General features: G+C 42.3%; 1 protein-coding gene across 1 annotated transcript in view; it reads left to right on the top strand.

Moving 5' to 3' along the window:
• The window catches only part of HIRA (histone cell cycle regulator), a 57,512-nt gene that overhangs the window by 9,265 nt on the left and 21,338 nt on the right, over positions 1-26,909 (top strand). Inside the window, exons 2-11 of the mRNA XM_048821487.2 lie at positions 5,396-5,458; positions 7,095-7,205; positions 8,015-8,105; positions 8,633-8,727; positions 10,765-10,860; positions 11,927-12,087; positions 13,835-14,002; positions 17,294-17,407; positions 19,842-19,912; positions 26,552-26,657. Of these exons, the coding sequence (XP_048677444.1) occupies positions 5,396-5,458; positions 7,095-7,205; positions 8,015-8,105; positions 8,633-8,727; positions 10,765-10,860; positions 11,927-12,087; positions 13,835-14,002; positions 17,294-17,407; positions 19,842-19,912; positions 26,552-26,657 (1,076 nt within the window). The remainder of the gene's footprint in view (positions 1-5,395; positions 5,459-7,094; positions 7,206-8,014; positions 8,106-8,632; positions 8,728-10,764; positions 10,861-11,926; positions 12,088-13,834; positions 14,003-17,293; positions 17,408-19,841; positions 19,913-26,551; positions 26,658-26,909) is intronic.

Genomic DNA, 26,909 nt, shown 5'->3' with positions numbered 1-26,909 from the left:
TTTTCATGTGTGTTATGCATTCCTGGTGAGGCGTCATAAATTTGTGTGCGAGTACGAGAAACTACGATTTTTGGATTTAAAAATAATGAGCTTCTACCACTTGAGCTAAAACACCATGCACGTTAGCAGGGAGGCAGCCGAAGACTTATAAACCTTTATATGTGGTCTAGACTAGAGAGGGACAAAGACCCACCATGTTAGCATGGATTAAATAGCACATAATTTGGACCCTTCCCTCCAAAAGGTAGCATGGCAAAATGGATGAAACTGGGTTTCTCATATTAGAGAATTGGGTTTTATTTCCAGTTCTGCTTGCAGTGGCCTTGTCCAACCTCTGTTATCTTACCTGTAAAATGGGTGAATAATAGCGGACTCCCTAAAGTAAGCGACTGAGGCCTTGGTTAATAAGGGCTATGAAGTGCATACAAATATTGAGAACAGTCCATAGAAGAGCTGGAATTAGAACCGATGGACTCTAGGCTTGTAGGCAATGCACCTTCCCTTATGCTATGGGGCAGTGTATGAGGGAAGGACACTCACAGCAGCTACTAGTCCAGAAATTGTTTCCCGCAGATCCTTGTCAAGATGCAGAAATGAGGTTTCAATGGAAACTGTTCTTAGTCACCTAATAGGACCTGCCCCCATGTTCCTCTTCCATGCTGATGGAACGATGAGAAGAACATACAAAGCTGAATTAGGGCATCAGCTGGAAGCTCAAGCTGAAAGAATCCATGAGCTAAGAGCATGCAACAAAGAAACCATGGCATACGTCAGAGATACCATGGCTGTCATAAAATAACAGCTGGCAACAAATTCCACACTTTTAGAGAATTGGCTGCGGAGTACCTGAGGCAGGTCCTAAAAGGATTTGACAAAGTTAATTCTATAAACCAAGTCTTTGACGCAGATGTGATGAGAGTAACTCTGTGAAAACTGTAGAAAGATAGCATGGGACAGGATCTAAGGTTGGATGCAAGAAACACCAGGTGATTGGTGGATGCCCTGTGCCTCCATGGAAAAAGTTTCTAAATGTAGCGTCTAACCAATAGTCACTTGTAAAATTCCTCTGTGAATATATGGTTAAAAATGAACCTGAGAGTGTATTAGCACACCCAACACAAACACTTCTCCTTACTGGATGCTTTTCCAAAGGTGAAGTAGCAAAGTCCATCACCAGTAGAGGAGTTGAAGAAGCCCAAGACTGGTACAATATTCAAGAGGAAACGGACACAAAGATGCTTCTGCATGCTGCATGTGCCAACACGGCTTTGGGGTGTCTTGGTGTCGAAGGGACCACAGTCATTAGGTCACCTGCGACAGATGTTTTGGTCCTTGCTGTTCACCACTTTCCAAAAATTGACCACACAGATAAAGTGGATTGAAGCAGGCACCACTACCAGCACAATTGACAAGCATCTCTTCATACCTGTGCCTGCAATTTGTGACACATTTGCTCCTGACTTCTGTAACGTCCTTCCTGCTGTACACGCATTAACTACTCCTGGGGGAATTCTGCACCAAAAATATCAAAATTCTGCAAAATTCTCCATATTTTGTCAAAATAACACAATATAATCACACCAGTTTCAATTATTTTGGTAATTTATTTCAAAATACCTGTCAACAAGTTTGTAACAATACAGACAACAAAAAAGATTCAGGAAATGTTTTTTAACAAATAGATTCCTTACTAGGCATATTAATACAGAACTTGAGTAATAATTCATTTAAACTGCAATACAGAAACTTATTTCCCGCACTCCTCAGAAGCAATGCAAAGGCTTGGAGGAGTCAGGGGTAACAAGGAGCTGAGGGAGAGGGAAGTAATTGCTGGGAGGGAGCTGGGAGGTTGTTAGATGTGGGTGGGAGTAGTATGGAACAGGGGTTTTTTTGCGGGGGCAAGGGGATTTTTAGCAAGTTGGAGAGTCTCCCCCATGCAGACCCTGGCTGACCTCTAGCCTCTCCCAATCAGTCAGGCACATCTGCTCTGCCTAGTGTGTCCCTGCACCCCCACTCCCATTCAACCCCTGCTCCAGTCTGTCCCCCCCACACTAGCCCATCTGAGCCCCCGTCTATATGACTCCCCAGCAGCCCTGTGTGCCCTGCTCTGTCTGCCCCTCTCCCCATATCCCATGCTTCCTCACCTAGCCCCGCAGGCAGGGTGCTGTGAAGAACGCAGCCTCAGCTCTCCCCCTTTTGGCTGCTGACCACTATGTCCAGTGAGCGGTGAGCTGGTTGCTTCTGTTCTGGTGCAACAGCAGTGGTTGGTGGTGGTGTCTGCTTCTTGCCTATCTGCCTGTGTAAATTCCAAAAACGCTAGAACTTGATCAAATAAACTCATCTTTCCATAAATCAAACCTGACTTTGGAAAGTGTGTTAGCACTTATTCGGAGGCTGGATGCCTCTAAACCTTGCTAATGAGCTTCACAGCCTTTTGCCTGTAGGTAACCAATCTGAAGCCAGCTAACTCGGGAACAACTTTTAATTTGTACTAACTAATGGATGTTTGGTTCCTGTATGAGATTCATGGGTCTCCATTCCATTTCCCACATCACAAACTCGTTGTCGTGCTTTGTAGTAACTGGCAGACTCAGCAGAGAAGCCAACAGTAAATGGGCTGTGGAGACTGAACTACTCCTATTGGTCACTGAGGAAGTTCTCCTCCAAACCAGAGATGAGCCTGCTGTTACTTTGTAGATAAACTGATGACTTCATACACCATTGCTGATTTTCACCAGAAAGAAATTCACACCATTTTTAAGTTTAGATATATGCAGATAGCTCCATATATGCAAAATAGCTCATTAAATAATTTGCATAAACATCACACATGAAGCTGCGTGGAGCTTGGCAGCAAAACTGTACCTGAACACACAAACTGGCTGCTATTGCTTAAGAAACCCTGCTTCTAAGGATAAAGCAGAAATTGGCAACATTAAGATAGCTTAAGTAGCAGCAAAGGGGACAGGGGAAGGAAAAGGAGAGAATTGTATCCTGTTTCCTCCATTTTTAAAAAGTGCTTAGTTCAAACTATTGTCCTTTGTGTTTGAAAAAATTACCTTTCACGGGCAATAGTGTCTCCAGGCTGCAGCTTGACTTTGTATCCCACAACTGGTCACTCTGCAGGTTGATAGTTTTTCATGATAAACCATTTCTCTGCTCATGCATACTCTCACATATATACTCCTCAGGAGAAACACATTTTATCTGGTAATTTTATGTAGCACAATATAAAATATATTGATGCCAGTAATTTCAGCAAAGGAAGAGGTATAACAGCTTATTTCACAATTGTAGATATTATAATTATGCACCAGAATGCCTAACATATTCATTTTATCTAAACAAGGAGGCAACACAACTGCCAATCAAAAAAACTTTTCAATGTCTGCTTTGGCTGTAACTCTAATTTTCTTATCATGTGTCCATCCTTCGTTTGGGGGCGTGTTGGGGGCAGGGGATGGAGGTTTGAGAGGCAAGCGAAGTGTTGCTGACAATTCGTTTAATAGAATAGGAACTTATAAACCTGAGAGAGTTGCATCAATTTAGCTTAATCAGTTTTTAAACTTGGTTAGTTAAACGGGTACAAACCCCTTTAACTGAAATAAGCATTCAGTGGTTTGCACCCGTTTAACTAACACCTTAAGTTAAACCTTTGCAACTTTCTCATGTGGGCACGGTCTAAATAGTTTAGTCTCCTAGTTCTCTAATCTTAGAGCCTTGAAGATCCGTTTTTTGTTTAATTTTTTTACAGAAGTTTGTTTGCTGCCTTTGCTTCCCAGAATATATGGGTTATCTCTGAAACTTACGTGAAGTTTGGCAGAGTAAAGGACAGATGCAGCACGCCCCTCTGAAGAAGAGCCACAGTTTTTAAAGTACAGCTCATGTGTTTTATGGGACTTGGATCTTGAAAGAATGCAAGTTGGGTGCCATCCTACTGTACTTCAGCTTCGCTGCCTGTAGGATGTTACTGGGATCATGTCAGCATTTCAATAAGAATAAAATAAATAATTAAAAAAATTACCCTGAAACAAATCATCATAAACAAACACAAATAAACAGCCCTACCCCAAGCAACGTGTTTACCCCAACAACAGAAATATCAGAAACTTCACAAAACCCACTGTGGGCTCTGCTGTTGCTGTCATTTTTATGTGAAAGGCACTCAAATACTATGGTGTCGGGTAATAACTCAAATACCTTAGACAGATAAGTCAAGTCCCTCTAGTTTTCCGTTTTGTGTTTTTACATATCATGAAGATACAGTATAACCATTTCACCAATATGGGAAACTGCTCAGATGTCCAAATCTAATACTCTTGGTTAGCGTTTACAGAGTGGTTATGACATAATTGCCCTCCTTTCCACTGGGATGCTGATGATTTTGACATGTGGCAGCATTTTTAGTTTTTAAAAAAGTTCAGATATCTTTCAGTTGCTGTATGAAGTTTTGTTTGACTATATAAATCCTTTGTTACTCTTGTTTGTTTTTGTTGAATTTTGCTGCTTGAATTTCCACTTCCTATTCAGCTTCCTCCAGCTAATCCTTGTTGGTTTCATTGGCCTCATGGGAGGCTGCAAGTTAAAAAACATTCTCTGCAAAGGTGATTAGAACTGTTTGATAGTATGGTGGAGGAGGGTGGTTTAGTGCTTACAGCAGGGATGCAGGCAGAGCAGTGCCGACTGGGAGCTGTTGGTTTCCCAAATTCTGTTTCCAGCCCTGCCAGTGATTTGGGCAACCTTGGGAGAGGATACAAAAACTAGGATTATTGTCTTTGAAAGTAGATGTGTTAGGGTACCTTAACTGAAGTATTTAAGATTGAATTGGTTAGTTCCTAATCTTCTGTATCCTAATGGGGTGCTTTGTTATTGTGGTGATAGAAGCCATATAAATAACTTGATAAGCCTTTGGGTGTTACAGGATTGTATATATTTAAAGCAGGATTTAAATTGAACTAAGTCATATGAACAATAATATTTGTTGTTAAACAAGCTGAAATAGGGGGAAATCAAATCTCTTGCTTCAGGTCATCAGTTTGATAGGAGTCAGAAAGAAGTTATTTCCCAAGCTTTACGTAATTGGCCAGGTGCATTGTGAAGGAGGTTATCTTCCTTTGAAGCATTATGCTACTGCGGAGGTAGGATATGATATGTTCTGGCATGAGAAATCCTATATTCCTGTGAGGTTTTTAATCTGGGTAAGCTGTAGTTTCTGTTATGATTTGGATGTTTTATACTTTCTAGTCATCTGTATTTGTTATATGCTGATTAGAACTTTTAGAAGAAGAAAATTGCTACTTGACTAAACAGAACATTTGAGATTTAATTGGCAGTACTGTATTCTCAGGAACATGGGTCCATCTCAGTGTGTGTGTTTTTCTTTCTCTGTGTCCAGGAAAGCCAATATTTTCAGTTGATATTCACCCAGATGGGACCAAGTTTGCAACTGGAGGACAAGGTATGTTTGCACACTAATGGACGAAGGAGTTCTGGGCCATAATAATCTCATGCCCTCACCACATTTTTCTCATTTTATCCATTTCTTTTAAGTTCATCATTTAGGAAAATTATCTATTCCCTGGAGATATAAGACCCTGAACATGCATATGTAAAAATGCTGCAGTGGATAAACTAGACTTTTACGCTTACGGTGGCAAGTTCATGCTTACTGACGTGGCCATATGCTTGTTCTCTTGGACATCAGTGGAGAATAGCAGTTGTAGTAATTGTATTGTGTCCATTGTTCCCTCTAAGCTGTGCGCGCACGCACACGGATCCTAAACCCCGCACACACGGCGAAACACCGTGCACACAAAAATTTGCACAGAAGCACAACAGTTTGCACAGAAGAAATTTTTGTTTTTGTACACATGGCCTTTCAAAAATTAGAGGGAACATTGATTGTGTCTGCTGCTACTAATATTGGTATTTAATTTCCCAAAATTACTTGCCAGAAATCTTGTTTAGACAGAGGTAAAACATGCAGTTTGGCCTTTTATATTGATAGCTGGTGGAAATTGGGATTAAACGTTTTAATAAAATTATATATATATTTGTACACAACATAAATATTTTGTATATTAATATACACAAATAGAATTTAGTAGTGTTAGGGTTCAGTTTCAATTATTGAATAATAAAACCTCAGGTAACTTGGCTCAATTAGAGTTTATTAATCAAAGATAGATCAGCACAATACACAAAGGCAAGGGTTAATATCTCATAAGTCTGGATAGAAGCTCCACAGAGTCTTCAAACCTGCTCTGAAATCATGGGCTGACTTCTGCTTTATTTATATCCCAGAGGGTTATGACTTTCACAATATTACCTAAGACTTACTCACCAGTTCTTGTCAGTTTTGAACACAGTTTTCCAGAAGTCACCAAAACTTATAGCATCTTATACTAGCTATACCTGGGTACAGGATGCATGCTGGGTAGGTATCAACAAGAGTTGATTTGTAATTTTTAATCAACAAGAGTTCATTTTAATCACTCTGAGATATTTCCATACTACCTATCCTTAGCATTCTGTACCTTAGCACGTTTTGTCCCTACAGTACCAAGAAGAGGCTTGGCTTAAGTACAAAGGATGCTGGAAGTATGGATCGTACATTTTGTCTTAGCATAATTATACAGGCTTTTGAGAAAAGCTTAACATTAATACACTTCATAGTTATGCAAAACATTAATACAATATATGATATTAAGTATAATTTTGGTGTTCTGTATAAAACTGATATTGTATATAATACTGGCTAACAATAGTTTAAATGCCCCCTTTCCTTGAACTTAAATTTAATTTTTGTGTACATGACAAATCACAGTCAAAATATTACTTTTATATACAGTATGACTTTTACTATTTATGAAAAATTACATGTGATCATCTTAATAGCTTTGTGGTAAATGAAAGAAAAGCACGGTTTGAGTACCAGCAAATGAATATGAACTCTAAAAGTATATCTTTGTGTTAAAGATTTCTAGGGCACCTATTGCTGCAGTATCAGAGAGCCAGTATTTTCTATGAAATTGAAAACAAGTTCAGACAAATTTTTGTTCTCTATAAAATATTGATTTCTTCTTTGTCTTCAGGACAGGATTCTGGGAAGGTGGTGATCTGGAGTATGGCTCCCGTCCTCAAAGAGGAAGATGAAAAGAATGAAAATATTCCCAAGATGCTTTGTCAGATGGACAATCACTTAGGTAACATAAAAGCGTTCTCTGTAGACTTTGAGCCTTGGCAAATTACCTGTTAGTACGTCTGTCTGTAATGAAAAAATATAAGTCTCTGTTCAGCAGTAAAGAATATGTGATGTTCTGCAGAGGGTCTCAGACCTCAGCTACATGCCTTTTTTAGATGTTCAGCAGAAAACCTTGTCAAGCTATAGAATATGTTTTGGACAGTTCTTCAGATACATCTGGAGATCCCTTGCATATGAGTCTCTTCCATCTAATTTGGTGGGGCCAAAAAATAACTTGTAGATCATTTTTGAAAACCAGTTGGATTATAGAGAAGGGCAGGAGAAGGAATTAAGATAGAAGAGATGCCAAATAAAATATATTGATTATAGTCTTAAAATATATTGTACCATGCATGCAAAATGTTTGAAATGAGCTCATCTGAATAATATGCTCCTTGATTTTCTTGAAAATATAGTGTTTCCAGGTTGCATTTGTAATTTAATCCAATTTCATTTATCACAAACAGTTTCCTTAGTCAGACAACTGCTACTTTTTCCCCTTTAAACCATATTTTTGTTAAATGTTTTTTAGACAGAATAGGTTGTTGTTGAAACTTAGATAAGTTATTCATCTGGTATTGAAAGATAAGTGCCGATACTTTATCTGCTTCAGATAAATGGAACTGCTTTGAGTGGAGTGAGCATATTTAGCAAATTCCAAGCATCTACTGCCAAACTCTGCTTAAAATGAAATCTGCTCTCATTATGAAACTATGGGGTTTTTTTTGGCTTTTCATCTTATAAACTTTTTTTTTTTTTTTTATTTTCCAGCCTGTGTGAACTGTGTGCGGTGGTCAAACAATGGGGTTTATTTGGCTTCAGGGGGCGATGACAAACTGATCATGGTGTGGAAACGAGCTGCGTAAGCATGTTTTTCCTTTTCAACTTGTATTTTAATTTTAACAGTTATCTCTGTCTATTTTCACAAAATTTCCCCCAGTGCTAGCTCCTTGCCTTAAGAGCATGCAGGGAGGAAGTCACAGTTGCAGATCAGTAACATTGGAAGTTTGTTCTGATAACCTGTGTCTTGAACAGTAGTCTGTTTCCATTAGTGTGTTCTCTTTTCTGGGTAGGAGGTGAGCCATTTTCTCCCTGGGTTTGGAGACAGCTTCACTATTATACTCTTCAAAGAGATATTTTACGTTTTAGCATTATCAACTTGCTTTAGGAAGCATAGTAGTATAGAGTATATTTATGTAGCTTTTAAAGGTATTATAAGTTTCACTTTCATATAAAACAATATTGCTATTTTCGTGTCATTCTCCATTGTGATAATATCTGAGCAGAAAGTAGACTTGTACAGCTATACTATATTCTAAAACAAACAGTTAATGAGTAACTTGTTGAGGTGGTTTCTGTGAATAACTCTTCTGGTCCTTTTTTAACTAGGTATATTGGACCTAGCACTGTGTTTGGTTCCAGTAGTAAACTTGCTAATGTAGAACAGTGGAGATGTGTTTCAATTCTCAGAAGCCATTCAGGGGGTAAGTGAAAAGGTGTAGAATAAATCTGAATAGAGTATATTGAAAAATATTTTGTATACATTAACATGATATTTTTCTTGTTCACAATATAATCAGTTGGTCATAGAACTCCTCACTACACAGCAGATCACTAACTATTAAAACTGGTTATGAGGAAATAGCATCAAGTGTCAGGAGCCTTAAAAGGGGGGAGAAGAAGATGGCTTTTATTTAAGGGAGGCAATGTGTCTAATGGCTAGAACAGGGGACTGGGTGTCAGGATTCCTGGATGCTGTTCCTGACTTTACCATTGTGCTCTGTGATGATGAGCACATAACTTAACTTCTGCAAGGCTGTGCGCTCAACTGTAAAATGTGGATAATACTTTTTTATTGTTAGTATTATCTTAAACAGTGTCTTCTATTTACTATCTTATTATAGTGGAATGATGTTATTTTGACATGAATTATAAAAAGTTGGTTATAAAAAATGACAAGCATGTGTTAATTTTGTAGTTGTCCGAAGGGGCTGTGTGGTTTCCATCAGTGTTTCACAGTGGACTGTGGTAGTGAGATATTTTTTTCCATCTGGGTTGGAATAATATTGTGTTGTGGTATCTCCTGCTGCTGCTTCACTAAGTGCAAATCAAGTCCTTTGGACAGAGGAGATTCTGGTTCCTGTAAACACCTTGGCCATCATGTTTCTATATCTCTCTATCTTAGGTACTTATACAGCCCCCCATTAAGCCATATAACTGCAAGTGCCTCCCAATCTTTAATGTACTGATCCTCACAACACCCTTGTTAGGTAGGGATGTGCTATAATTTCAATTTTTAATAGATGGGGAACTGAGGCAGAGAGTATGTGACTTGCCCAGGGTCACACAGGAAGTCTGGTGGAGTAGGGACTGGAACCCAGATCTTCCAAATCCTGGGCTAATGCCCTAACCACTGGACTATTCTTCCTGTTTGCATAAAAGCTTTGAAGTAGAAGCAGAAAAACTTGCAAGTAATGAATGTCTGTAATTAGTTTCCCTAAGATTTTAGAGCAGGGTGCACAAGCTATCAAATAGAGGTCTTGATAACTAGTCCTGTGCCTTAACCACAAGACCACCTTTCCTCCCCTTCAGTATGTTGTGACCAATTTTGAAATAATAAAAAATACAACTTTGTCTTTAAAGGATTTGGAGGCTTTTAGTGAAATATGGGGGAAAGGAGATATAACTGTTCTAGGGCTACCAGCCTTTAGTGTTCTTGTGGAAATGCTGGCAGCCCAGCTGGGACACACTAACAGTATGTAGAAGGATCTCAGCATCCATGGCACACCGCATGGATTGCAACCTGGCACATTTTCTTAGATGGCAGTAAAGCTGCTTCTAAGTCTCTATTTTCCTTTTGGGTCCCATATTAAAGATGACACAAAGATTAGAGGAAACTGGAAAAACCAAATTTCAATAAAGAAAAATCACCAGAATGGGAAATCTTATTATGGCTGAATTTATAATCTGATTCTGTATTTATTGCTTTTTGTCAAAAGCAAAATAAAAAGGTATTTTATCAACTGCCAGATGGTAACAGAGCTACATATAATATAACTTGATTGTGCTTATTTAAATGATCTGTCCTAAAGTTAAAAAATAAGCCTTGACTAAAGAATACCTTGAGGGGAATGGAACAATAAAAAATGGTTCTGCAGGTGAAATAGCTTATGGTTTTTATTAACCATCTTGTAATCGGATATTAAATATGGAAATAATATAAATAGTTTGTTGTGATATAAGGGAATATTAGTTTGTGACTTAGCACAGCTCCTTCTGCGTGTGGCTCAGTCAAAGGAAGGCTTCCTTTTCACTCCCTTGGTTCATTTGCTTTATATGGACCATAGTGGTGATAGTTTTACTTTTGAGTCTCAAATTAGATAGTGTTCATGTAACATGCATAGCAAGTACATCTCTGAAACGGGCTGCACTAATTGGTGAAATCAGTTAAATCTATTTGGCCATTAATTTGCAGCTCCAGTGCAATTTTTCATATAGATAGAGGACTTTTTTTTTAATAGATGTCATGGATGTGGCATGGTCTCCTCATGATGCCTGGCTGGCCTCCTGCAGTGTGGATAACACCGTTGTCATCTGGAATGCTGTCAAATTCCCAGGTGGGAACTTTTTTAATTCAGATATGTATATACAAATATAATTATCAGTGACAAAAACTGATAACTGCTTTTTGTGTCAGTGTCTTTCATTGACTATGAACAGATAGGGTGTATTTTAGAGCAGGCATCCTGCCCTTACTATAGTGACTAATACCTTGGAATCTGCTCAGCTGTTGTCACAGCTGTTGAAAATGAGAAGTGGATCACACCACCACTATAAAGAGCGGTTATGTTCAGATTGTGCTGCTGATTTTGCATAAACATCACCGTTACTAGTATTTTCCCTTTTGGCTTGTTTTTAAAACATATATATATCTTTCAAATCCTGAAGATGTTCTAAGAATTCCTTCTTTTCCTATTTTCTGCTTTTGTGCCTGTTCCACATAGCAGCTACCATCTTTGGAAGCCCATCAAAGCCTCACTTTTAAATGGCTAGAAGAGTTGACCTGAGGTGATACCCTCCCAAGCTAAAAATGCTGTTATACAGTGCTCCCAGCCTCCCCTTAAACAATCTGAGAGGCAAGAGATCAGGAGTGGCAGTTGAACACTGTCCAACAGGGTGGTATAGATATCATTGTCCCTAGGTTAGTGGGCCTGTCAGGCTTAAACAGTATTTAATATGTAACCTGGACATAGATCATGTACACAAATGCACCACGTTGAAGCTGTTGTGATGGTTAGTGAGAACAGAGGGAGGAATAAGTGCATATTTTAACTAGGTTCCAATTAAACTGCTGTTTACTTTCCAGTGCTTGACAAAAGTTTCATAATAAACTGGTTTTTGCTGGTCTGGATCTCTTGCACAATGACTTGCATTCATTATGCTGTCAGAATACCCCCTTTTTGTTTCTTGCTTCATTTGTACAAGAAGCTTAATTTGAACATAGGTTGAGCTTGATTGGTACATTGGTGTTTGACCATCCAACAAAAATGTCAGGCTGCATTTAATATGGTGCTTCAGATGGACCCTAGAAATCTCCACTAGACTTTTTGTCTATAGTTAAATAACCTTTTTAAGGGAATGGTAGCATCCAAGTGTTATCTCTTAACTTTTTGCTGTACGCAGAAATTCTTGCCACTCTGAAGGGACACTCTGGCTTGGTGAAGGGATTGACCTGGGATCCTGTTGGGAAATATATAGCCTCTCAGGCTGATGATCGAAGCTTGAAGGTGTGGCGGACCATGGACTGGCAGTTAGAAACCAGCATCACAAAACCATTTGATGAGGTATCTGTCGTGTGTTAAGGAGCACGTAGTGAACAAATTAAAAAACAGTTATAATACTTCTGCTCTTCAAAGCCCTGTACAAATATTAGCTAATGAAACAGGACTGAAATGCTTACAGTGTGGTTTGTGCCTACTCTTATCCCACCTGGAGTTCCCCACTGTACAAGCAGAGCTGGCACTAGGCCTAAGAAGACTAAGCAATTGCTTAGGACCCTGAGCAGCTCAAGGGGCCCCCCATTTGCTTTTTATTTTGTGGTGTGTTTATGCGTGTGTGTGCGTGCATGCAAAAATATTCCTGCATATGGCCCCCAATGGGCTAGTACCACCTATGTGTACAAGTTAGCTCTCTGCTTCTCCTGTGACTTTCTGCCCAAAAAGGGGGTTTCAACTATTTGTGAACATGAAATAACTGAGTTCAGACCATATCAACAAACCTTTGTGAATAGCGTGTCTTAACCCAAATGATTGCTTCTGCCCTCCCATATCCCTGTAAAGAGGCACATTATGCCACAGCTGCAAGGGCTGGATAGAGCTGCCTGTGGAGCATATCAATCCTGCTCCCCTGTTTGCAGCAGGTGTCTTCCCTCTGGCAGGATACCTTCCCTCTGCCCATATAGGAGTAGATAAATAAACAAACAAAACTTAGTCTTTGTATTTGTTAAAGTCCTAGCTTTGAAGAGCAATATTTGCACCTTACCAGCACTAAGCGTTTTATAATATGATTGCCAAGGGCATTGTGTTGTGGCTTGATGTGTTGTTTTAGGGGTTGGAGGGTGAGAAGTGTCTCCAGGCAATTGAGATAAAAAGCCAACAATAGGTGGGGGTGCTGTTTCCCAGTTTTTCATTGCACTGATGCCTTTGTAGTTTTAATTTTAATAGGGTTCACATGCAAAATACTGTAGTCTTAGCTTTATCGAATATTTTTGAAGGTTAATCACAGTCAGTGATCTGCCAGGTGCTAATAGCTTTATGAATTGCAGACGTAGTAAGTTTGTCTATTAGCCTCTGAGCAGGATGCAAATGTAGTACAGTGACTTTGACTAGACTTGCATATCTGCTGTAAAAACATGAAGGCAAGTACCAAAATCTGTTTTGTTTGCCTGGTTACTTTACTTTGGCTAGGAAGGCAATCAGACCTCTCCAGGTCTGGGGCTAATGAGTAGATTGTTTTGCAGTAAGTTTGTTGTGATGTGGCTAGCAATGTTCTTCATAGTCACTCATTTGCATTCAGCCATTTAGAGTCTGTGAGGTAGTGCGTTTGCAAACTTGGGTCTCATAATTTGCAACTGATGTGTTGCAGCCATTTCACTAACCAGGATGATGAATATTTGGTGTACAGTATTTTATAGAATTCTGCATTCTTGCAGAATATAAAGAATGGTATTTTCAGGTGTTCTTTCCATGTAAAAAATTGTCCTGGAGAGCCTCTTTTCAATATCAGTCATTCTCCTTTTTTGCATCTTTTCTGACAATAACCAGATACTCTTATTCACTTTCTAGCTCCTAGGTTACAGCTTCAGAACTTAGATTAGACCAACAATGTAGATAGGGATGAAGCTCTGAGAATTTAGTGTACTGAAATGTTACTGCTGAAATTGTGTTATACTCCTGAAAGAAACAAGAAATCACTCGTACAGTTTGTAAAATCTAACTTTCCTTTTTCTGCACCCTCAAAAGTTGTCATAAATGCCTCTGTTCAATGAATCTAGACCCCTTTAAAGGCCTAATGTGTTTTTTTTCTTCTCAGTGTGGAGGGACAACACATGTTCTGCGTCTCAGCTGGTCGCCTGATGGACACTATCTGGTTTCTGCTCATGCCATGAATAATTCTGGACCTACTGCTCAGATCATTGAGAGAGATGGATGGAAAACCAACATGGATTTTGTAGGGCACCGCAAGGCAGTGACAGTCGTGGTGAGTAAATTTAAAGGGTAACGTCTCCTTAAAGTATAGCTTTGAGAAAATATGCTCTCTTGATATTTTATGTGCAACAGAGGGAAACAGCTGATATAGGTAGATGTAAATATGATAAAAGTTATTAATTGATACGTGGATGTTTAAAAATCTGTCAGTTGAAGGTAAGTGTAGACTTTCACCTATACAATTTTTTTATTTCATGGATTTGGAAGCAGGTCTGCTGACAGCAATTCTGGGCCCCAGGGCAGAACAGTGAATGGGCCCCCTAGAAAGGGATAGCATGGAGCAGGACCACATGCGGCGGCTGATGCACGCACAAGCCGCACGGATGCGGTCCACCTGACATTTGGGCAGTGCTGCGCCTGCACTGGCTGGTGCCCAGTGAGCTGCCAGCTGTGCTCCTGGGCGCACTTTTCTGGCCAGGGCCGGATCAACCTTTTGTGGGCCTGGCACCAAACATATTTGTGAGTCCCCCATGGGGGCAGTGGAGCATGGCAGGGGGAGGTCAGTACCTGGAGTGAGGGACTGGCCAGGGGCAATGGGGCAGGGCATGGCATGGCGGGGCCAGCCCCACTCCACCCAGGCCAGTGCGAGGGCACTGTTTACAAACCAGCAGCTGCCAGACGCACACTGGCCCACCTGTATGTCCCTTCCCTAGGGGCCACGCCACACAGCCTCCCCACCCCCGACTTGAACTTAAAACAACTGCTTCCTATTAGGTCTTTGCACTATCTATATTTTCCAGAGGAAGATCTGCAGGTCTTGGTTTCATACACTTGCACCTCAATGACATTAATAATGTCGCTTAGTTAATAACACCACCTCACTTACCCTGAGTGAGGGACAACACATAGTTGTGCTTCCCCTTGTTCATATCGGCTACTGAATTGTGACTCAATCACTATTTGGTCTCTTCCTCCCCTCCCTCTTGCTCCCTAGGGGAAGTAAGCTGCACAAGCCCTTTTTCTGGTACAACTTACTTTCCCCAAACCTGCTGTCTTCCCTGTACCCCCCTTCCTCTCTCTCCATGTGCAGAATTGTAAGGTGATGCCTTTCTCATCTCTTACTTCTCACTGTGGGCACAATGTAGGCAGCTCACAACTGAGCTCTTAGAAAAGGGCTGCCCACATAAAGAAGTGGAACTTCTACACTCCCCACGTATCCTTTGCTAACTTCAGGTACAGCCTCGGACCCAATTCTATTAACATTCTTATTAGTACAATTGCTAGAAAGCAGAAACAGGAGAGAACTGACAATTGCCATCTCTTCCTCATCACCTCTCTTCTAGTTTCATATTTAACACCTTCCTCCCCCACCCAAAGAAAAGGTAGAGAGGCTAGAACTAATCCGTTTCCCTCATGCCTGCATTCTTTACTCAGGGCCAAATCTCCTTTGAAATCAGTGGGACTTGTCATGGAACCTGTTTCTTCCTGTAGCTTCTGCCGGAGCTCTGGGGCTTCCCCATCCAGCGTGGCTTCTACTGGGGCTCAGGGCTTCCCTCTACCCCTCCCCACAGCATCTGCCTGGGCCAGGTCTTTCTCCCACCTGCCCATCCGTCTGCCCGGCGTGGCTTCTGTCAGGGCGCCCAGGTGAGCTCGGGGCTTCTTCCGCCCCGTGGCTTGGGCTGTCTGCCTGCTGGAGTGCCCATTTTTTGGGGGGCCCCAAATTGGCTGGGAGCACCCTGGGCATGGGCGCTGTTGGCCCGTGCATTAATCTGCACGGCTCCTAGTCCCTCTCAGCACCCACTGCCCGATACCAGCCCCTACCTTGTTGATCTCCCAGGGTGTGGAGAGAAGCCCTCTTGCCCCTCAGTCGGCCAGCGGGTGGGCTGAGAGCAGAAAGCGGTGGGGGAGGGGACAGGCAGGGCTTCTTCTCCCCCCCCTTACCCCTCCCCCCTCCTTTTTTTTTAAATTTCCTGGCCGCGCTGCAGTGGTGGTGACTGGCGACTCCCAGGCCCTTTAAAATCACCTGGGCCCCTGGGCAATTGCCCCCTTTGTCCCCCCACCCTCACCCCCCTCCAGCGTTTCTCAAATGAGACCACAGTGGCTGCATGCAGCCACCAGGAGCTTTTCTTGTGGCCACAGCCTCCTGGGCAGTGACTTGAGGGGTGGTGGGAGGGAGCAGTGGACCCTCCCCTAGGGCCACCATCAGGGGTTGGACCCTGACCCCTTGTGAAGCCATGAACACCGGAGGAGCAGGCAGCCAGTGAGTTCCCACCTACCCAGGGGCAGTGAGGCTCCAGCTTCTGGCTTTAGCCCTGGGGTGGCAGGCTTCAGTCAAGGGGCTTTGCGCTCCACCCCTGGACCCCAGCCATGTGGCAGCAGGTGCTGGCCCTTGGCTCACCCCCACCCTCACATTGCCCCTGGCCCCCGCTGTCTGCCTACCCACCTCTCCATCGAGGGCTTAATTTGTCCCCTGGCTTGCCAGGGTTGAGTAAGTCTGCTGTGAAAATTAATATTTGTATGTTTGTTAATAACACTTTTCACAGCCTCACAGCTAGCTGGTAAGTCTCCTGTGAAAAGTGATGTTAACAAATATTACTTTTCACAGCAGCAGACTTACTAACTAGCAAGTCTTTTTTTCAAAAAGCAACCAAAAAAGCAATCAAAAAAGCAAAAGAAACAACAAAAAAAGACAAGAATGCGCAAAGCACCTTATTTGTGTTTCTATTCTGTTTAGATCCAGTAAAGAATAGAGACAACTCTACGTTATATTTATTATTGAGTCTGCAAAAAGAATCTCTGCATAAATAACTTACGATGAGTTGGACATGTATATTTTGCATGTTTATTTGTTTTTCCTAAAGTTAATTAAGTATTTTAGGAAAAATTGTCACCGAAAAATTGTTGTGAGAACCCCTACGCTAGGTCACTAGTTCAAATCCAGCCCACTTCGGGAGTGGCCAAAAGTTTACCTTCCGAAGCCTCTTCAGTGGCTTCTTTGAAATCAGTCTGGTTCCAAACAGGCTGATGTTCACATCACAAAACCAATACAGTGTGGTATTCCTGTTGGTGCATTTGTCAGAGATGTCAAAGACTGAGTTGACTATGGAGACAAAAACACTCTGACCCATAGAAGGTGTCCTTCCAGCTCAAGGCTGAGACACATTGGGTAGGCAGTATGAGGAAACCAACATTGCTTTTGTCTGTGCTGAACGTGTGATGCGGGCTAGAGAGGTTAGCCTGACGTCATTTATGAGCATTAAATTAACTTAAAAAACTCCAAATACCTCCTAAAAATAATTCATTGATTGTAATATGTTTGGCTTGTTTTTTTTCTGCCTTTCAGAAATTCAATCCAAAAATCTTTAAAAAGAAACAAAAGAATGGGAGCTCCACCAAGCCAAGCTGTCCCTATTGCTGCTGTGCTGTCGGCAGTAAGGATCGGTCCCTCTCTGTTTGGGTGAGTTTCCTTTGTTGCTTTCATTGGCTGACGTGATCACTTGGACAACTAAAGGACTTAGCACAGAGATCAGGGTGTACAGAATTAGGATCTTACATTTAGATAGCGTTTTTATTGGCCACTCTGCCTGTTGTCAGGGGATTGTAGGAAAACACTGCACTGGAATAAGTTTGTTTTCATTATCCTGAATTGTTTTAGAAATAAGCACTGAAACGTTTTTAAAAATTATAGGAAGAGTTGATTATATCCTTAGCCACAATTTCTAGTATATTCAGGTAAATCTCCCGTTGATTTTTGTAATTTACATTTTGATTTATTCTCGATCAAGTTTTGGGGACTGAGGTCTCTGCTGATGTTTGGCCCAGAACAAGGTAGGCAGTACAGAGACCCAGAAGAAACTAGGTTGTGGATAAAAGAAAAGGAGTACTTGTGGCACCTTAGAGACTAACAAATCTATGCTATCTCTCCCTCTGTGAAACTAACTCGGGAAGCAAAGGGCCTAGGGAATCCAGTTCCAAGGGCTAATGGTACATGAGGGACTAAGAGAGTCAGTGATAGAATATGCTGCTGTTGTCAGAGAAGAGGAGCTGGTGCCCAAATTGAGACCCACTGAGCCTGATTTGCAGAAGTTCTGAGCACTTGACAGCTGCAACTGAAGTCAAGGGGAGCTGTGCTTTGAACATATAGAGTGCTGTAAATAATGCCTCCCATCTGTAAAATTGAAAATATGAATACCAGCTCACCCTAGGGATGTATCCTGAAGATAAATCTGCTAATGATTGTGAACTACTCAGATGCTATGGTGATAAGTGCCATAAAAATGAGGAAATTAATAATAATAATAATAATTTTGTCTTCAGAACAGGGTTTGAGTAGTAAGCAGTAAATAAGCATGGGGCCTCATATTGAATGATGAGGTTAAAAAGGAGTATTGAATAGCCTTCCTCCTATCCCATATTCAGCATACCCTACCATGGAATCTGGCTTCCCCTGAGCTTGCTCTGCAGAATGCAAGGAACATAGTTAGCACAGCCTAGCTGCTGCTGCATTGACTGATCCCCTGCCTGCTTTGTACTGGCCTCAGTCCCCAGCTTCTGCTTTCAGCCAGGAAATAGAGGCAGGGTAGAAAGAACTTTTAAAAAAAAAAGAAAAGAAAAAAGAAAAAAAAATCCAAGTCTTCGAACATCTGGTTTGACTTTTATTGTAAAGTCTAAAGTAAAATTATATTTTCAAATTGTGGCTGAGGATAAAAATGGTTATTCCTCCACTTTAATGTAAGATTGACTGGTTTGGAAGCTGTAATAAGGCAGCGAATCGGCTTAAACAAAGTGTATGGGTTCATAATGAGGGACATATGCCAGAACATGCCAGTTGCTACCTGTAATTCCCTGTTTCCTTTCTAAGCAGCCTAAGTGTGATATTTATCCATCAATCACTTAGGTGTATAACACTGAATCTTTCTGGCAAAAATATCAAATAACCGGTGTTTTGTTAATCAAAGTGTCACTTAAGTATGTCCCATTATAGCTCCTAATGGGCCTTGCAGAGATTGGGATCTCGTGCTAGGCACAGCAAAGACACATAGTAAGAGAGAGTGCTTGCCCTGAAGACCTTACAGTCTGAATAGACAAGACCGATAGATGGTGGAAGGGGAAACAGAAACAAAGAGGTGAAATAACTCGCTTGGGGGTCACACAGCAGGTCTGTGGTAGATCCAAAATTAGAACCCAGCTCTACTGAATCCCAGGTAACCTCATTATTCACTAAACCATACTACCTTCTCCTACTTCAGCTTCTGTTAGAGCCAGGTATCTGGGATGCTAAGTATACTGGCTGAGAATTAGAGGTACTGCACCTCTTTGTTTTGGAACAAGTTATGGGAAATTCTTTTGCTTATTCAGTTCTTTATTGTCGTATCAAGTTGATCCATAAATACAGGGTTGGCTGCCCTTCTTTAGGAACAATTGGTAATTTCCCTTTGTTGTTGACTGGCTTTCCTTACTTACACATTGATAGTCTGAAAGTGAGCGCATTACCCTGATCTATGTTCTGCCTTTCTCTTATGTTACCAATGAGCAACCTCCTTATCTTAGTTAAGGTTGGAACAGAAGCTCTCTCCAGGGTCTGGAATTACTTTGAATTGGTAGAGAGCTCTATATCTGCAACAGAGAGAGGGCTACTTTGGTCAGAAGAGTCAATCTGTTTCAAAAAGTGGGGCTTGAATGTCATACAAACTTTTGAGGGAATGGGTTGTGCTCTATAGAGAAATGACTAACTCCAGGTACGCTCCAGATCTTACATCATCAGCCATACAGATAGCATTCCTGCAGGAGGTAAGATTTGGTAAATGCTATTAGATTCTGGAAGAGGATGGGATTATGTGGTTGTGTATAATATTTCTAAATTTCTGTCTCCTGTATTTTTCCATTTTAAGCTCACATGTCTGAAACGACCTTTAGTTGTCATACATGAGCTGTTTGACAAGTCTATCATGGACATCTCATGGTAAGATGGCTTTCTCTTTTGTATAAAAGCTAAAACAAAATATTGTCTACTTCTGTACTTATCTGTTCAGTGGAAGTTTTTATTCTAGTACATTGCAACACTGCTCACATTTTGAGCATAATTTGAGCACCACATCAGTGTGACCTGGAGTTTTTGAAGTTGCAGCAATATCTTTGATAACTCCATTAGTTTTGACTCAACTCTATTATTCCGTGTACCAAATAGGCCCTTAGTGTCTCTAGATGAGATGAAAATGTACTACAGAACAGGGAAACTATTTACATTTGAAATTTTATGTGTTTGGAGTGTATGTGTATCTCCTTGCAGGGGAAGAATAGTGTCTTTGTAACTAAAGGATATAAAATATAATCATAATACAGTGTTATGATGTACAAAGACATTTGTAGAATAAGTTCAGCTTGTTAGAATTTCCTCTTTTGAGCAAGCTGCTACTATTTTGTAAAACTTAATGGGCCTGAAGGATTTTACACATATGTAACTTATATACAGTTATTCATTTACACTGATGCAAGCGAGAAGACTCCAGTATGTCATCTCAATGCCTCTTCTCCCCTCCCAAAAAATCCACAATGGCTCCCATCTCCAAAATGGTTCCCTTTTTTTTTTAACTTGAAGTTCTTTAAGTGTCCATATTTGCTTATCTATCTGACCCTCCTGGTAGTTTTTCATTCAGAAAATTCGACATAGCTGCTCTATTCTTTAATAAATAATTTAGTTATATCAAAAGTGTTGCAGTGCTATGTAAGAAGGTATGCATTCCTTTGTGGCCGAGTGTAGCAGAAGGGTCAAGTTAAGAGAGTTTCAAATCACAAGGCAAGTATCAAACAGAAAACAATGAAATTATAAAGTACTATAACACCGCCCACCAATCACAGCATAGAACATAGCAACCTTCCAAGCAGGTGTGTTTTTCCCGAGGGCATGTAGTCTAGTGTGGGTTTTGTCCAGAGTTCTATATTGTGTGGGACATCATGCTTTTCAGCTATCTTCCAGCCCAGATCCCACTTCCCTGTCCTGCTGCAAGAAGCCTTAGGGTTGCCAGGCATCCAGTTTTTGACTGGAACACCCGGTTGAAAAGGGACCCTGAAGGCTCTGGTCAGCGGGGCTAAGGCAGGCTCCTTGACTCTGTGCAGCTCCCAGAAGTGGCAACATGTCCCTGTGGCCCCTAGGCACTGGGGCCAGGGAGGCTCTGTGTGCTGGCCCCACCCTGAGCGCCGGCTCTGCAGCTCCCATTGGCCGAGATCAGCAGCCAATGGGAGCTGTGGGGGCAGTGCCTGCGAGTGTGGGCACCTTGCAGAGCTGCCTGGCCGCACCTCCGCCTAGGGGCCGGACATGCTGGGCATGTCCGGGAGCAGGGCGGAGCCAGGGCAGGCAGGGAGCCTGCCTTAGCCCCGCTGCACTGCAGACCAGCAGCCACCTGAGGTAAGTGCCGCCCGGCCGGAGCCCACACCCCAACCCCTTGCCCCAGCTCTGAGTCCCCTCCTGCCCCCAAACTCCCTGCTAGAGCCCGCAATCCAACCCTTTGCCCCAGCCCTAAGCCCCCTCCTGCCCCCGAGAGCCTGCACCCCCAGCCAGAGCCCTCACCCCCTCCTACACCCCAACCTCCTGCCCCAGCCCAGTGAAAGTGAGTGAAGCTGGGGGAGAGCGAGCAATGGAGGGAGGGGGACAGCGGTGAGTGGGGGTGGAGCATCAGAGAAGAGGCGGGGCCTCGGGGAGGAGCACAAGGCAGGGGTGTTTGGTTTTGTGCAGTTAGAAAGTTGGCAATTCTAAAAATCCTGCTGTGACCATTTCATGAGCACTGACTCCTCCCTTACTCCAGTGGAGGGGCGGGTTGGATAGGGCGTGGAGTCCTGGGGGGCAGTTAGGGACAGGGGTCCTAGGAAGGGGCGGTCAGGGGACAAGGAGTGGGGCGGGGGGGTGGATGGATCAGGGGTCCTGGGGGGCCTGTCAGGGGTCGGGGGTGTGGATAGGGGGCGGGCAGTTGGGTGGTTGGAAAGGCGGTGGGGTCCCGGTGGGGGCGGTTAAGGGTGGGGGTCCCAGGAGGGGGCGGTGGATGGGTCGGAGGTTCTGAGGGGGGCGGGAAGTGGGAGGGGCAGATAGGGGGTGGGGGCCAGGCTGTTTCCGGAGGCACAGCCTTCCCTACCCGGCCCTCCATACCGTTTTGCAACCCCGATGTGGCCCTCGGGCCAAAACGTTTGCCCACCCCTGCTCTGTGGTGACAAAGCACACGCACACGCGTGTGCACACACACACACACACACACTGCTGCCCGATGTTAGGTCTTGGGAATGACCTGCGTTCAGCAGCGCCATTATGTCTTCTGACAACCTTGCCGCCCTGCCATCATTCATCCCGTCCACCGTGGGCTGCTGTAGTGCGACAGCTGGGGTAGGGAGACGCGCTCGCAATTCTCCACTGTTAGACGTGAGCCAGCCTCTAGCTGTCTGTTGGAGAGAGGCCAAGATGGCAGCAGCCACCAGCGGCCCCAGCCCTCGCTGCGGCAGGCAGTAAGAGGTGTGTGGTGGTGGTGAGGAAAAGGGGCAGGGGCAGAATGGAGGAGGCTGTCCCAGGTTCCTTCACGCAGGCTCCCTCCACCGCTGGACAGCATCACAAGTCCCTAGGCTGCTGCTGACTGCAACCCAGCCCACCCCACCCCTCCAGCTTCTTCAACACCTTCCCCCCACAGCCCTAGCTCTCTTCTCTCCATAACAAACTCTCTTCCTGCCTCTGGCTCCCTCCCTGGCGGCTACTAGCTATCCTCACTCATCTTTGTCTTCCCCTGCTGATGCCCAGGCAGCATGAAGGAAAAGGAAGAAGTAGCCTGACTCTAAAGCAAAGGGTTGAGGAACAGACGGGCACAGGGATAGACTGGAGGCAGCAGGCTACAGTTATAGGAGAAGGGGGGGAATGGGACTGGCTGCAGGGGGCAGTAGCAGAGGGAGATAGAAACATTGGGGGCAGGGAAGGGCCATGCTTGCGGGGGGATGGTGAAGAACAGGAGCAGCAGGGTCTGTAACCATTAGAGGGCACTCCCCTCAGAACCTAGAATTGAACCCAGAGGAGTGCTGAGATACAGAAATCCTGCTGTCAGCAGTATCTGTGAAACCCACTGGCAAAATGTATATCATTCTTCTCTAGTGCCTGGCCCCTACAGAGGATAAAAGATTCTGCTACTATCAACTACTTCATTAGCTCAGGTGGTCAAGGTCTGTGCTGTAAACCTGGAGGTTCAACCCTGCTGATGACCAGTGTGGGGATCATTATGTTTCCACATGATGGAATTTGTTTTTTTTTTAGTTTTGTTTTTTTAAACCTAGAAAATTACATTTTAAAAACTACATTAAAAGAATGTTAAGGTTGCAAAGTCAAGAGATACCAGAATTGAAGTTGCAAATACAACCTTAATTCAGCCTTCTTGTGTGTTATGATGCAGTCTTTAATTACATGATCCCCTACTATATTTTCCACAGGACCCCTGCCTCATTCAGTTCATAGGATGGGTGGTGCTCTGGGCATGTATCAGGGTTGTATAGTGAATGAGGTGGTTGTCTTTAGAACCTTTGTCTCATTTATTGCAGAAGTTGGAAGGTGTGTGGTGAATGAGGCAAGAGAAAGGTTGGTCGCATGGTTAAATCCCTAGACAACTGGATTCTATCCCTGCCTCTGCCACAGCATTCCTATGTGATGCTGGACAAGTCACTTAAACTAAAACTTTCACAGATGGCCAGTATGTATTTCCCAGTTTTCGGGTGCCCAAATTGAGGCACACTGAGCCTGATTTGCAGAAGTTTTGAGCACTTACAGCTGCACCTGAAGTCACTGGGAGCTGTGCTTTGAACATATAAAGTGCTATAATAATGCCCCCCATCTGTAAAATTGAAAATATTAATACCAACTCACCCTAGGGTGGTATCCTGAGGATAAATCCGCTAATGATTGTGGACTACTCAGATGCTATGGTGATGAGTGCCATAAAAATGAGGAAATTAATAATAATAGTAATAATAATTTTGTCTTCAGAGCAGGGTTTGAATAGTAAGCGGTAATAATAAAATAAGCATGGGGCCACATATTGAATGTTGAGGATAAAAAGGAGTACTGAATAGCTACCCATTCAGTGAGCGCTGTCCAATCTATGCACTGAATGAGGCAGGAGGTCCTCTGGGGAAAAAATAGTATGTGAACATGTAATTGAAGACTATCGTAATGCATATGAACGAGAGGGCCGAATTAAGGTTGGACAGGCCACCTTAATTCTATCATAGTTACTTCTGAGTGCTTGACTTTGCAACCTTAATGTTCTTTTAAGATAGTTTTTAATGCAATATATTTTATACCTTGCAGTTCTATTGAGCCTTTCATTTGAGGATATCTGACATTCGTTCAGTTTCCCACCACCCCTGTAAAGTAGGTAATAAGTAGTATTCCCATAATAGATGGTATAGAGGACCACTGGGAATTGTGCACCCATACTGATATACCTATAATAGACCTGAAAGCTGTTTACTAAGGCAGCAGAATATGTACAGTTTGGTCAGGTGTCTGTATGCCTTCTCCGTGGATCTTACTGTCAAATTCAATAATATTTCCTGTAGAGATTTCCATCAAAAGACTTCAAAACATTTTACTTACATTAATGAATTAAGTGGTGCACTAAGTAATATAATTGCATAAAGGAGAGCCTTGATTTTCGTGTTGCTGTATACAGCAGCTTTGTGTAGTTTCGTTACCTATTCAAAGAAAAGGCTGCCTCATCTGCAAGTTACACCTTTTTCAGTGTTATAAAGTCTTTAGAAGCAATATCCAGTTAACATTTTTGAGTGTATGGGTAAATGTTCTTGTGGGATATTTGAGAGAGACAGTAAGTGATCAGCAGAAAGCTTCTTGCTTTATATCCTGTTTAGAAAATCAAATTTGTTTGGCTAAAATCTTAGTAATACGGAACCATTCCCAGAAGTGCAGTTTCAGTCTTGTACCCGGGTCTAAAATCATACTGACTTGGATCAAGGAAATCTGAAATGTACATACTGCCAGAACTGTCTGGGCTTTCTCTATTTTAGAGTTGTAAATTTGTACCTATCACTCTTCTGTCTGAGCACCATTACATTTTCCATAATCTTTTCCAAAAAGGGAGATAAGACATTGGTCTATATTATTTTATTGTGGAAGCATTTAAGAGCCCAAGTTTGCTAGGTTCTGTACAAACACAGAACAAAAAGTAACATTGTCAATGTCCAGTGATGGATCCTTGCATATGGTTTTACTGGTGCCTTCCTGATGTTCATCTGGCATTGTACCCTCAGACAGAGGCACTGACTATCTTCATCATCAGTGGATATCTACACTATCCCAATGTTTGTCTGAATCCAAGAATTTTTTATCTGTCCAGCAAGCAGAAAACTTATTAGGAGAAACTTGACTCACTTTCCAGTTGGGAGTTTGGGTTATCTAAGTTACCTACTATCTGGGACAATATGACTGGGTGTGGCACTGCAGATCCTATGGTAAAGACAAAGAAACTTTTCTTTGTCTCTCATGCAGCCATGATACATGGTTTTAAAAAATTGTTTGCAATTGGGCTGACTCAGCAGGACTTCTGCCATCAATGCTCTGCTGTCTTCATTTAATCTGTGGCGCATCATCTGTAAGTTTCTGTTACCTGTTAGGGGGAAAACTGAATTTAGACGCTACTGGATCAGTGGTCAAGGCCTCTTCTAGGAAAAAAAACCCCAAGTCTCTAAATAATGGGCCACATTTGGAAGGTTATTGCCTTATAAGGGCCACAAGGGCTTTTAAAAAAAAATATTTTACAGACACTGTTGAGGCCCCCAGAAAAATGCTGGTATAGTGCATATGCTGTGTACCAGAGTAGTGAGGCCTCTGTGTGCAGTATACTAAAGAGAAAAACAAAAATCTCTGGCCTAAACCAGAGACTATTGCGCTAGTTCCAGGCTCCATCTGGCTTCTATTATTGCTGACACCACAGAGGGATGGAATCGCAATGGAGCAGAGATGGCTGGTCATCATTCAGCTTGTATATCTTCTCCCCCACACTCTCTGTATGTCTTTTCTATGTAGATTGTAAGCTCTTTGGGGCAGTGACTGTCTACCACTCTGTTTGCCTTACATAGTGGCCCCCATTCTTGATTGAATCCTACACATTACCATAGTACTGTGATTCTCAGTGCCTAAAAAGAGAAGCTTTTTAGTTGCTTATGTGCTGAATGCTGCCCTTAGCCCAATTAGTGGGCATATTTAGCACATACTTTCTGAAGCAAATAGATTTGTATTCTTGCTTTTTGGTTCACCTTTAGTACTTAACATTTTAAATTCTTCCAGTTTTATCCCTAGTCTTGGTTTTTCACAGTCCTGGTCATTAATGTGGGTGAGCACCATGTTCAAAAACACATGCATGTATGTAGTCACTGGTTATCAAACATAGTCCCTTGACTATCCCATGTTGCCCCACTTCTGTGATCACTTCAGTAGTTTCTGGTGTAATAAATTTTATGCTAACCATTTATTTTTACAGTAAAACATCTATGGATTGCATAAATGCAGCAAAGAAAACTTTTTAAAACTCATGGATTCAAAACAAAGATCTTTACTGTCTTTCAGGACCTTAAATGGACTTGGGATCTTGGTGTGTTCCATGGACGGATCAGTGGCCTTTTTGGACTTTTCCCAGGATGAACTTGGAGATCCACTTAGTGAGGAGGAGAAGGTACTATGAGCTCTCAGGACAAATGTGATCATCCATTCTTTTTCATTACAATAATATTCTCAAAAGTGTTCATAGAAGCTTGTAGTTGACTGATTTTCATATTATAGAAAAATGTGGTCTTGTCTGCTTTCCAAAACCAGGGAGTTTTTTTGTAAAGTCAGCCATCAAGTTCAGAAACAACTTGCGGTATTAAGTATCCTTTCCAGAGTAGAAACTGTCTTGGCAAATACCCATTTGCTTACATTGCATTAT

This window comes from Caretta caretta, chromosome 15 (assembly GCF_965140235.1).
Source record: "Caretta caretta isolate rCarCar2 chromosome 15, rCarCar1.hap1, whole genome shotgun sequence".
Taxonomy (NCBI): Eukaryota; Metazoa; Chordata; order Testudines; family Cheloniidae; genus Caretta; species Caretta caretta.
This window is presented reverse-complemented; position numbering and strand designations above follow the sequence as displayed.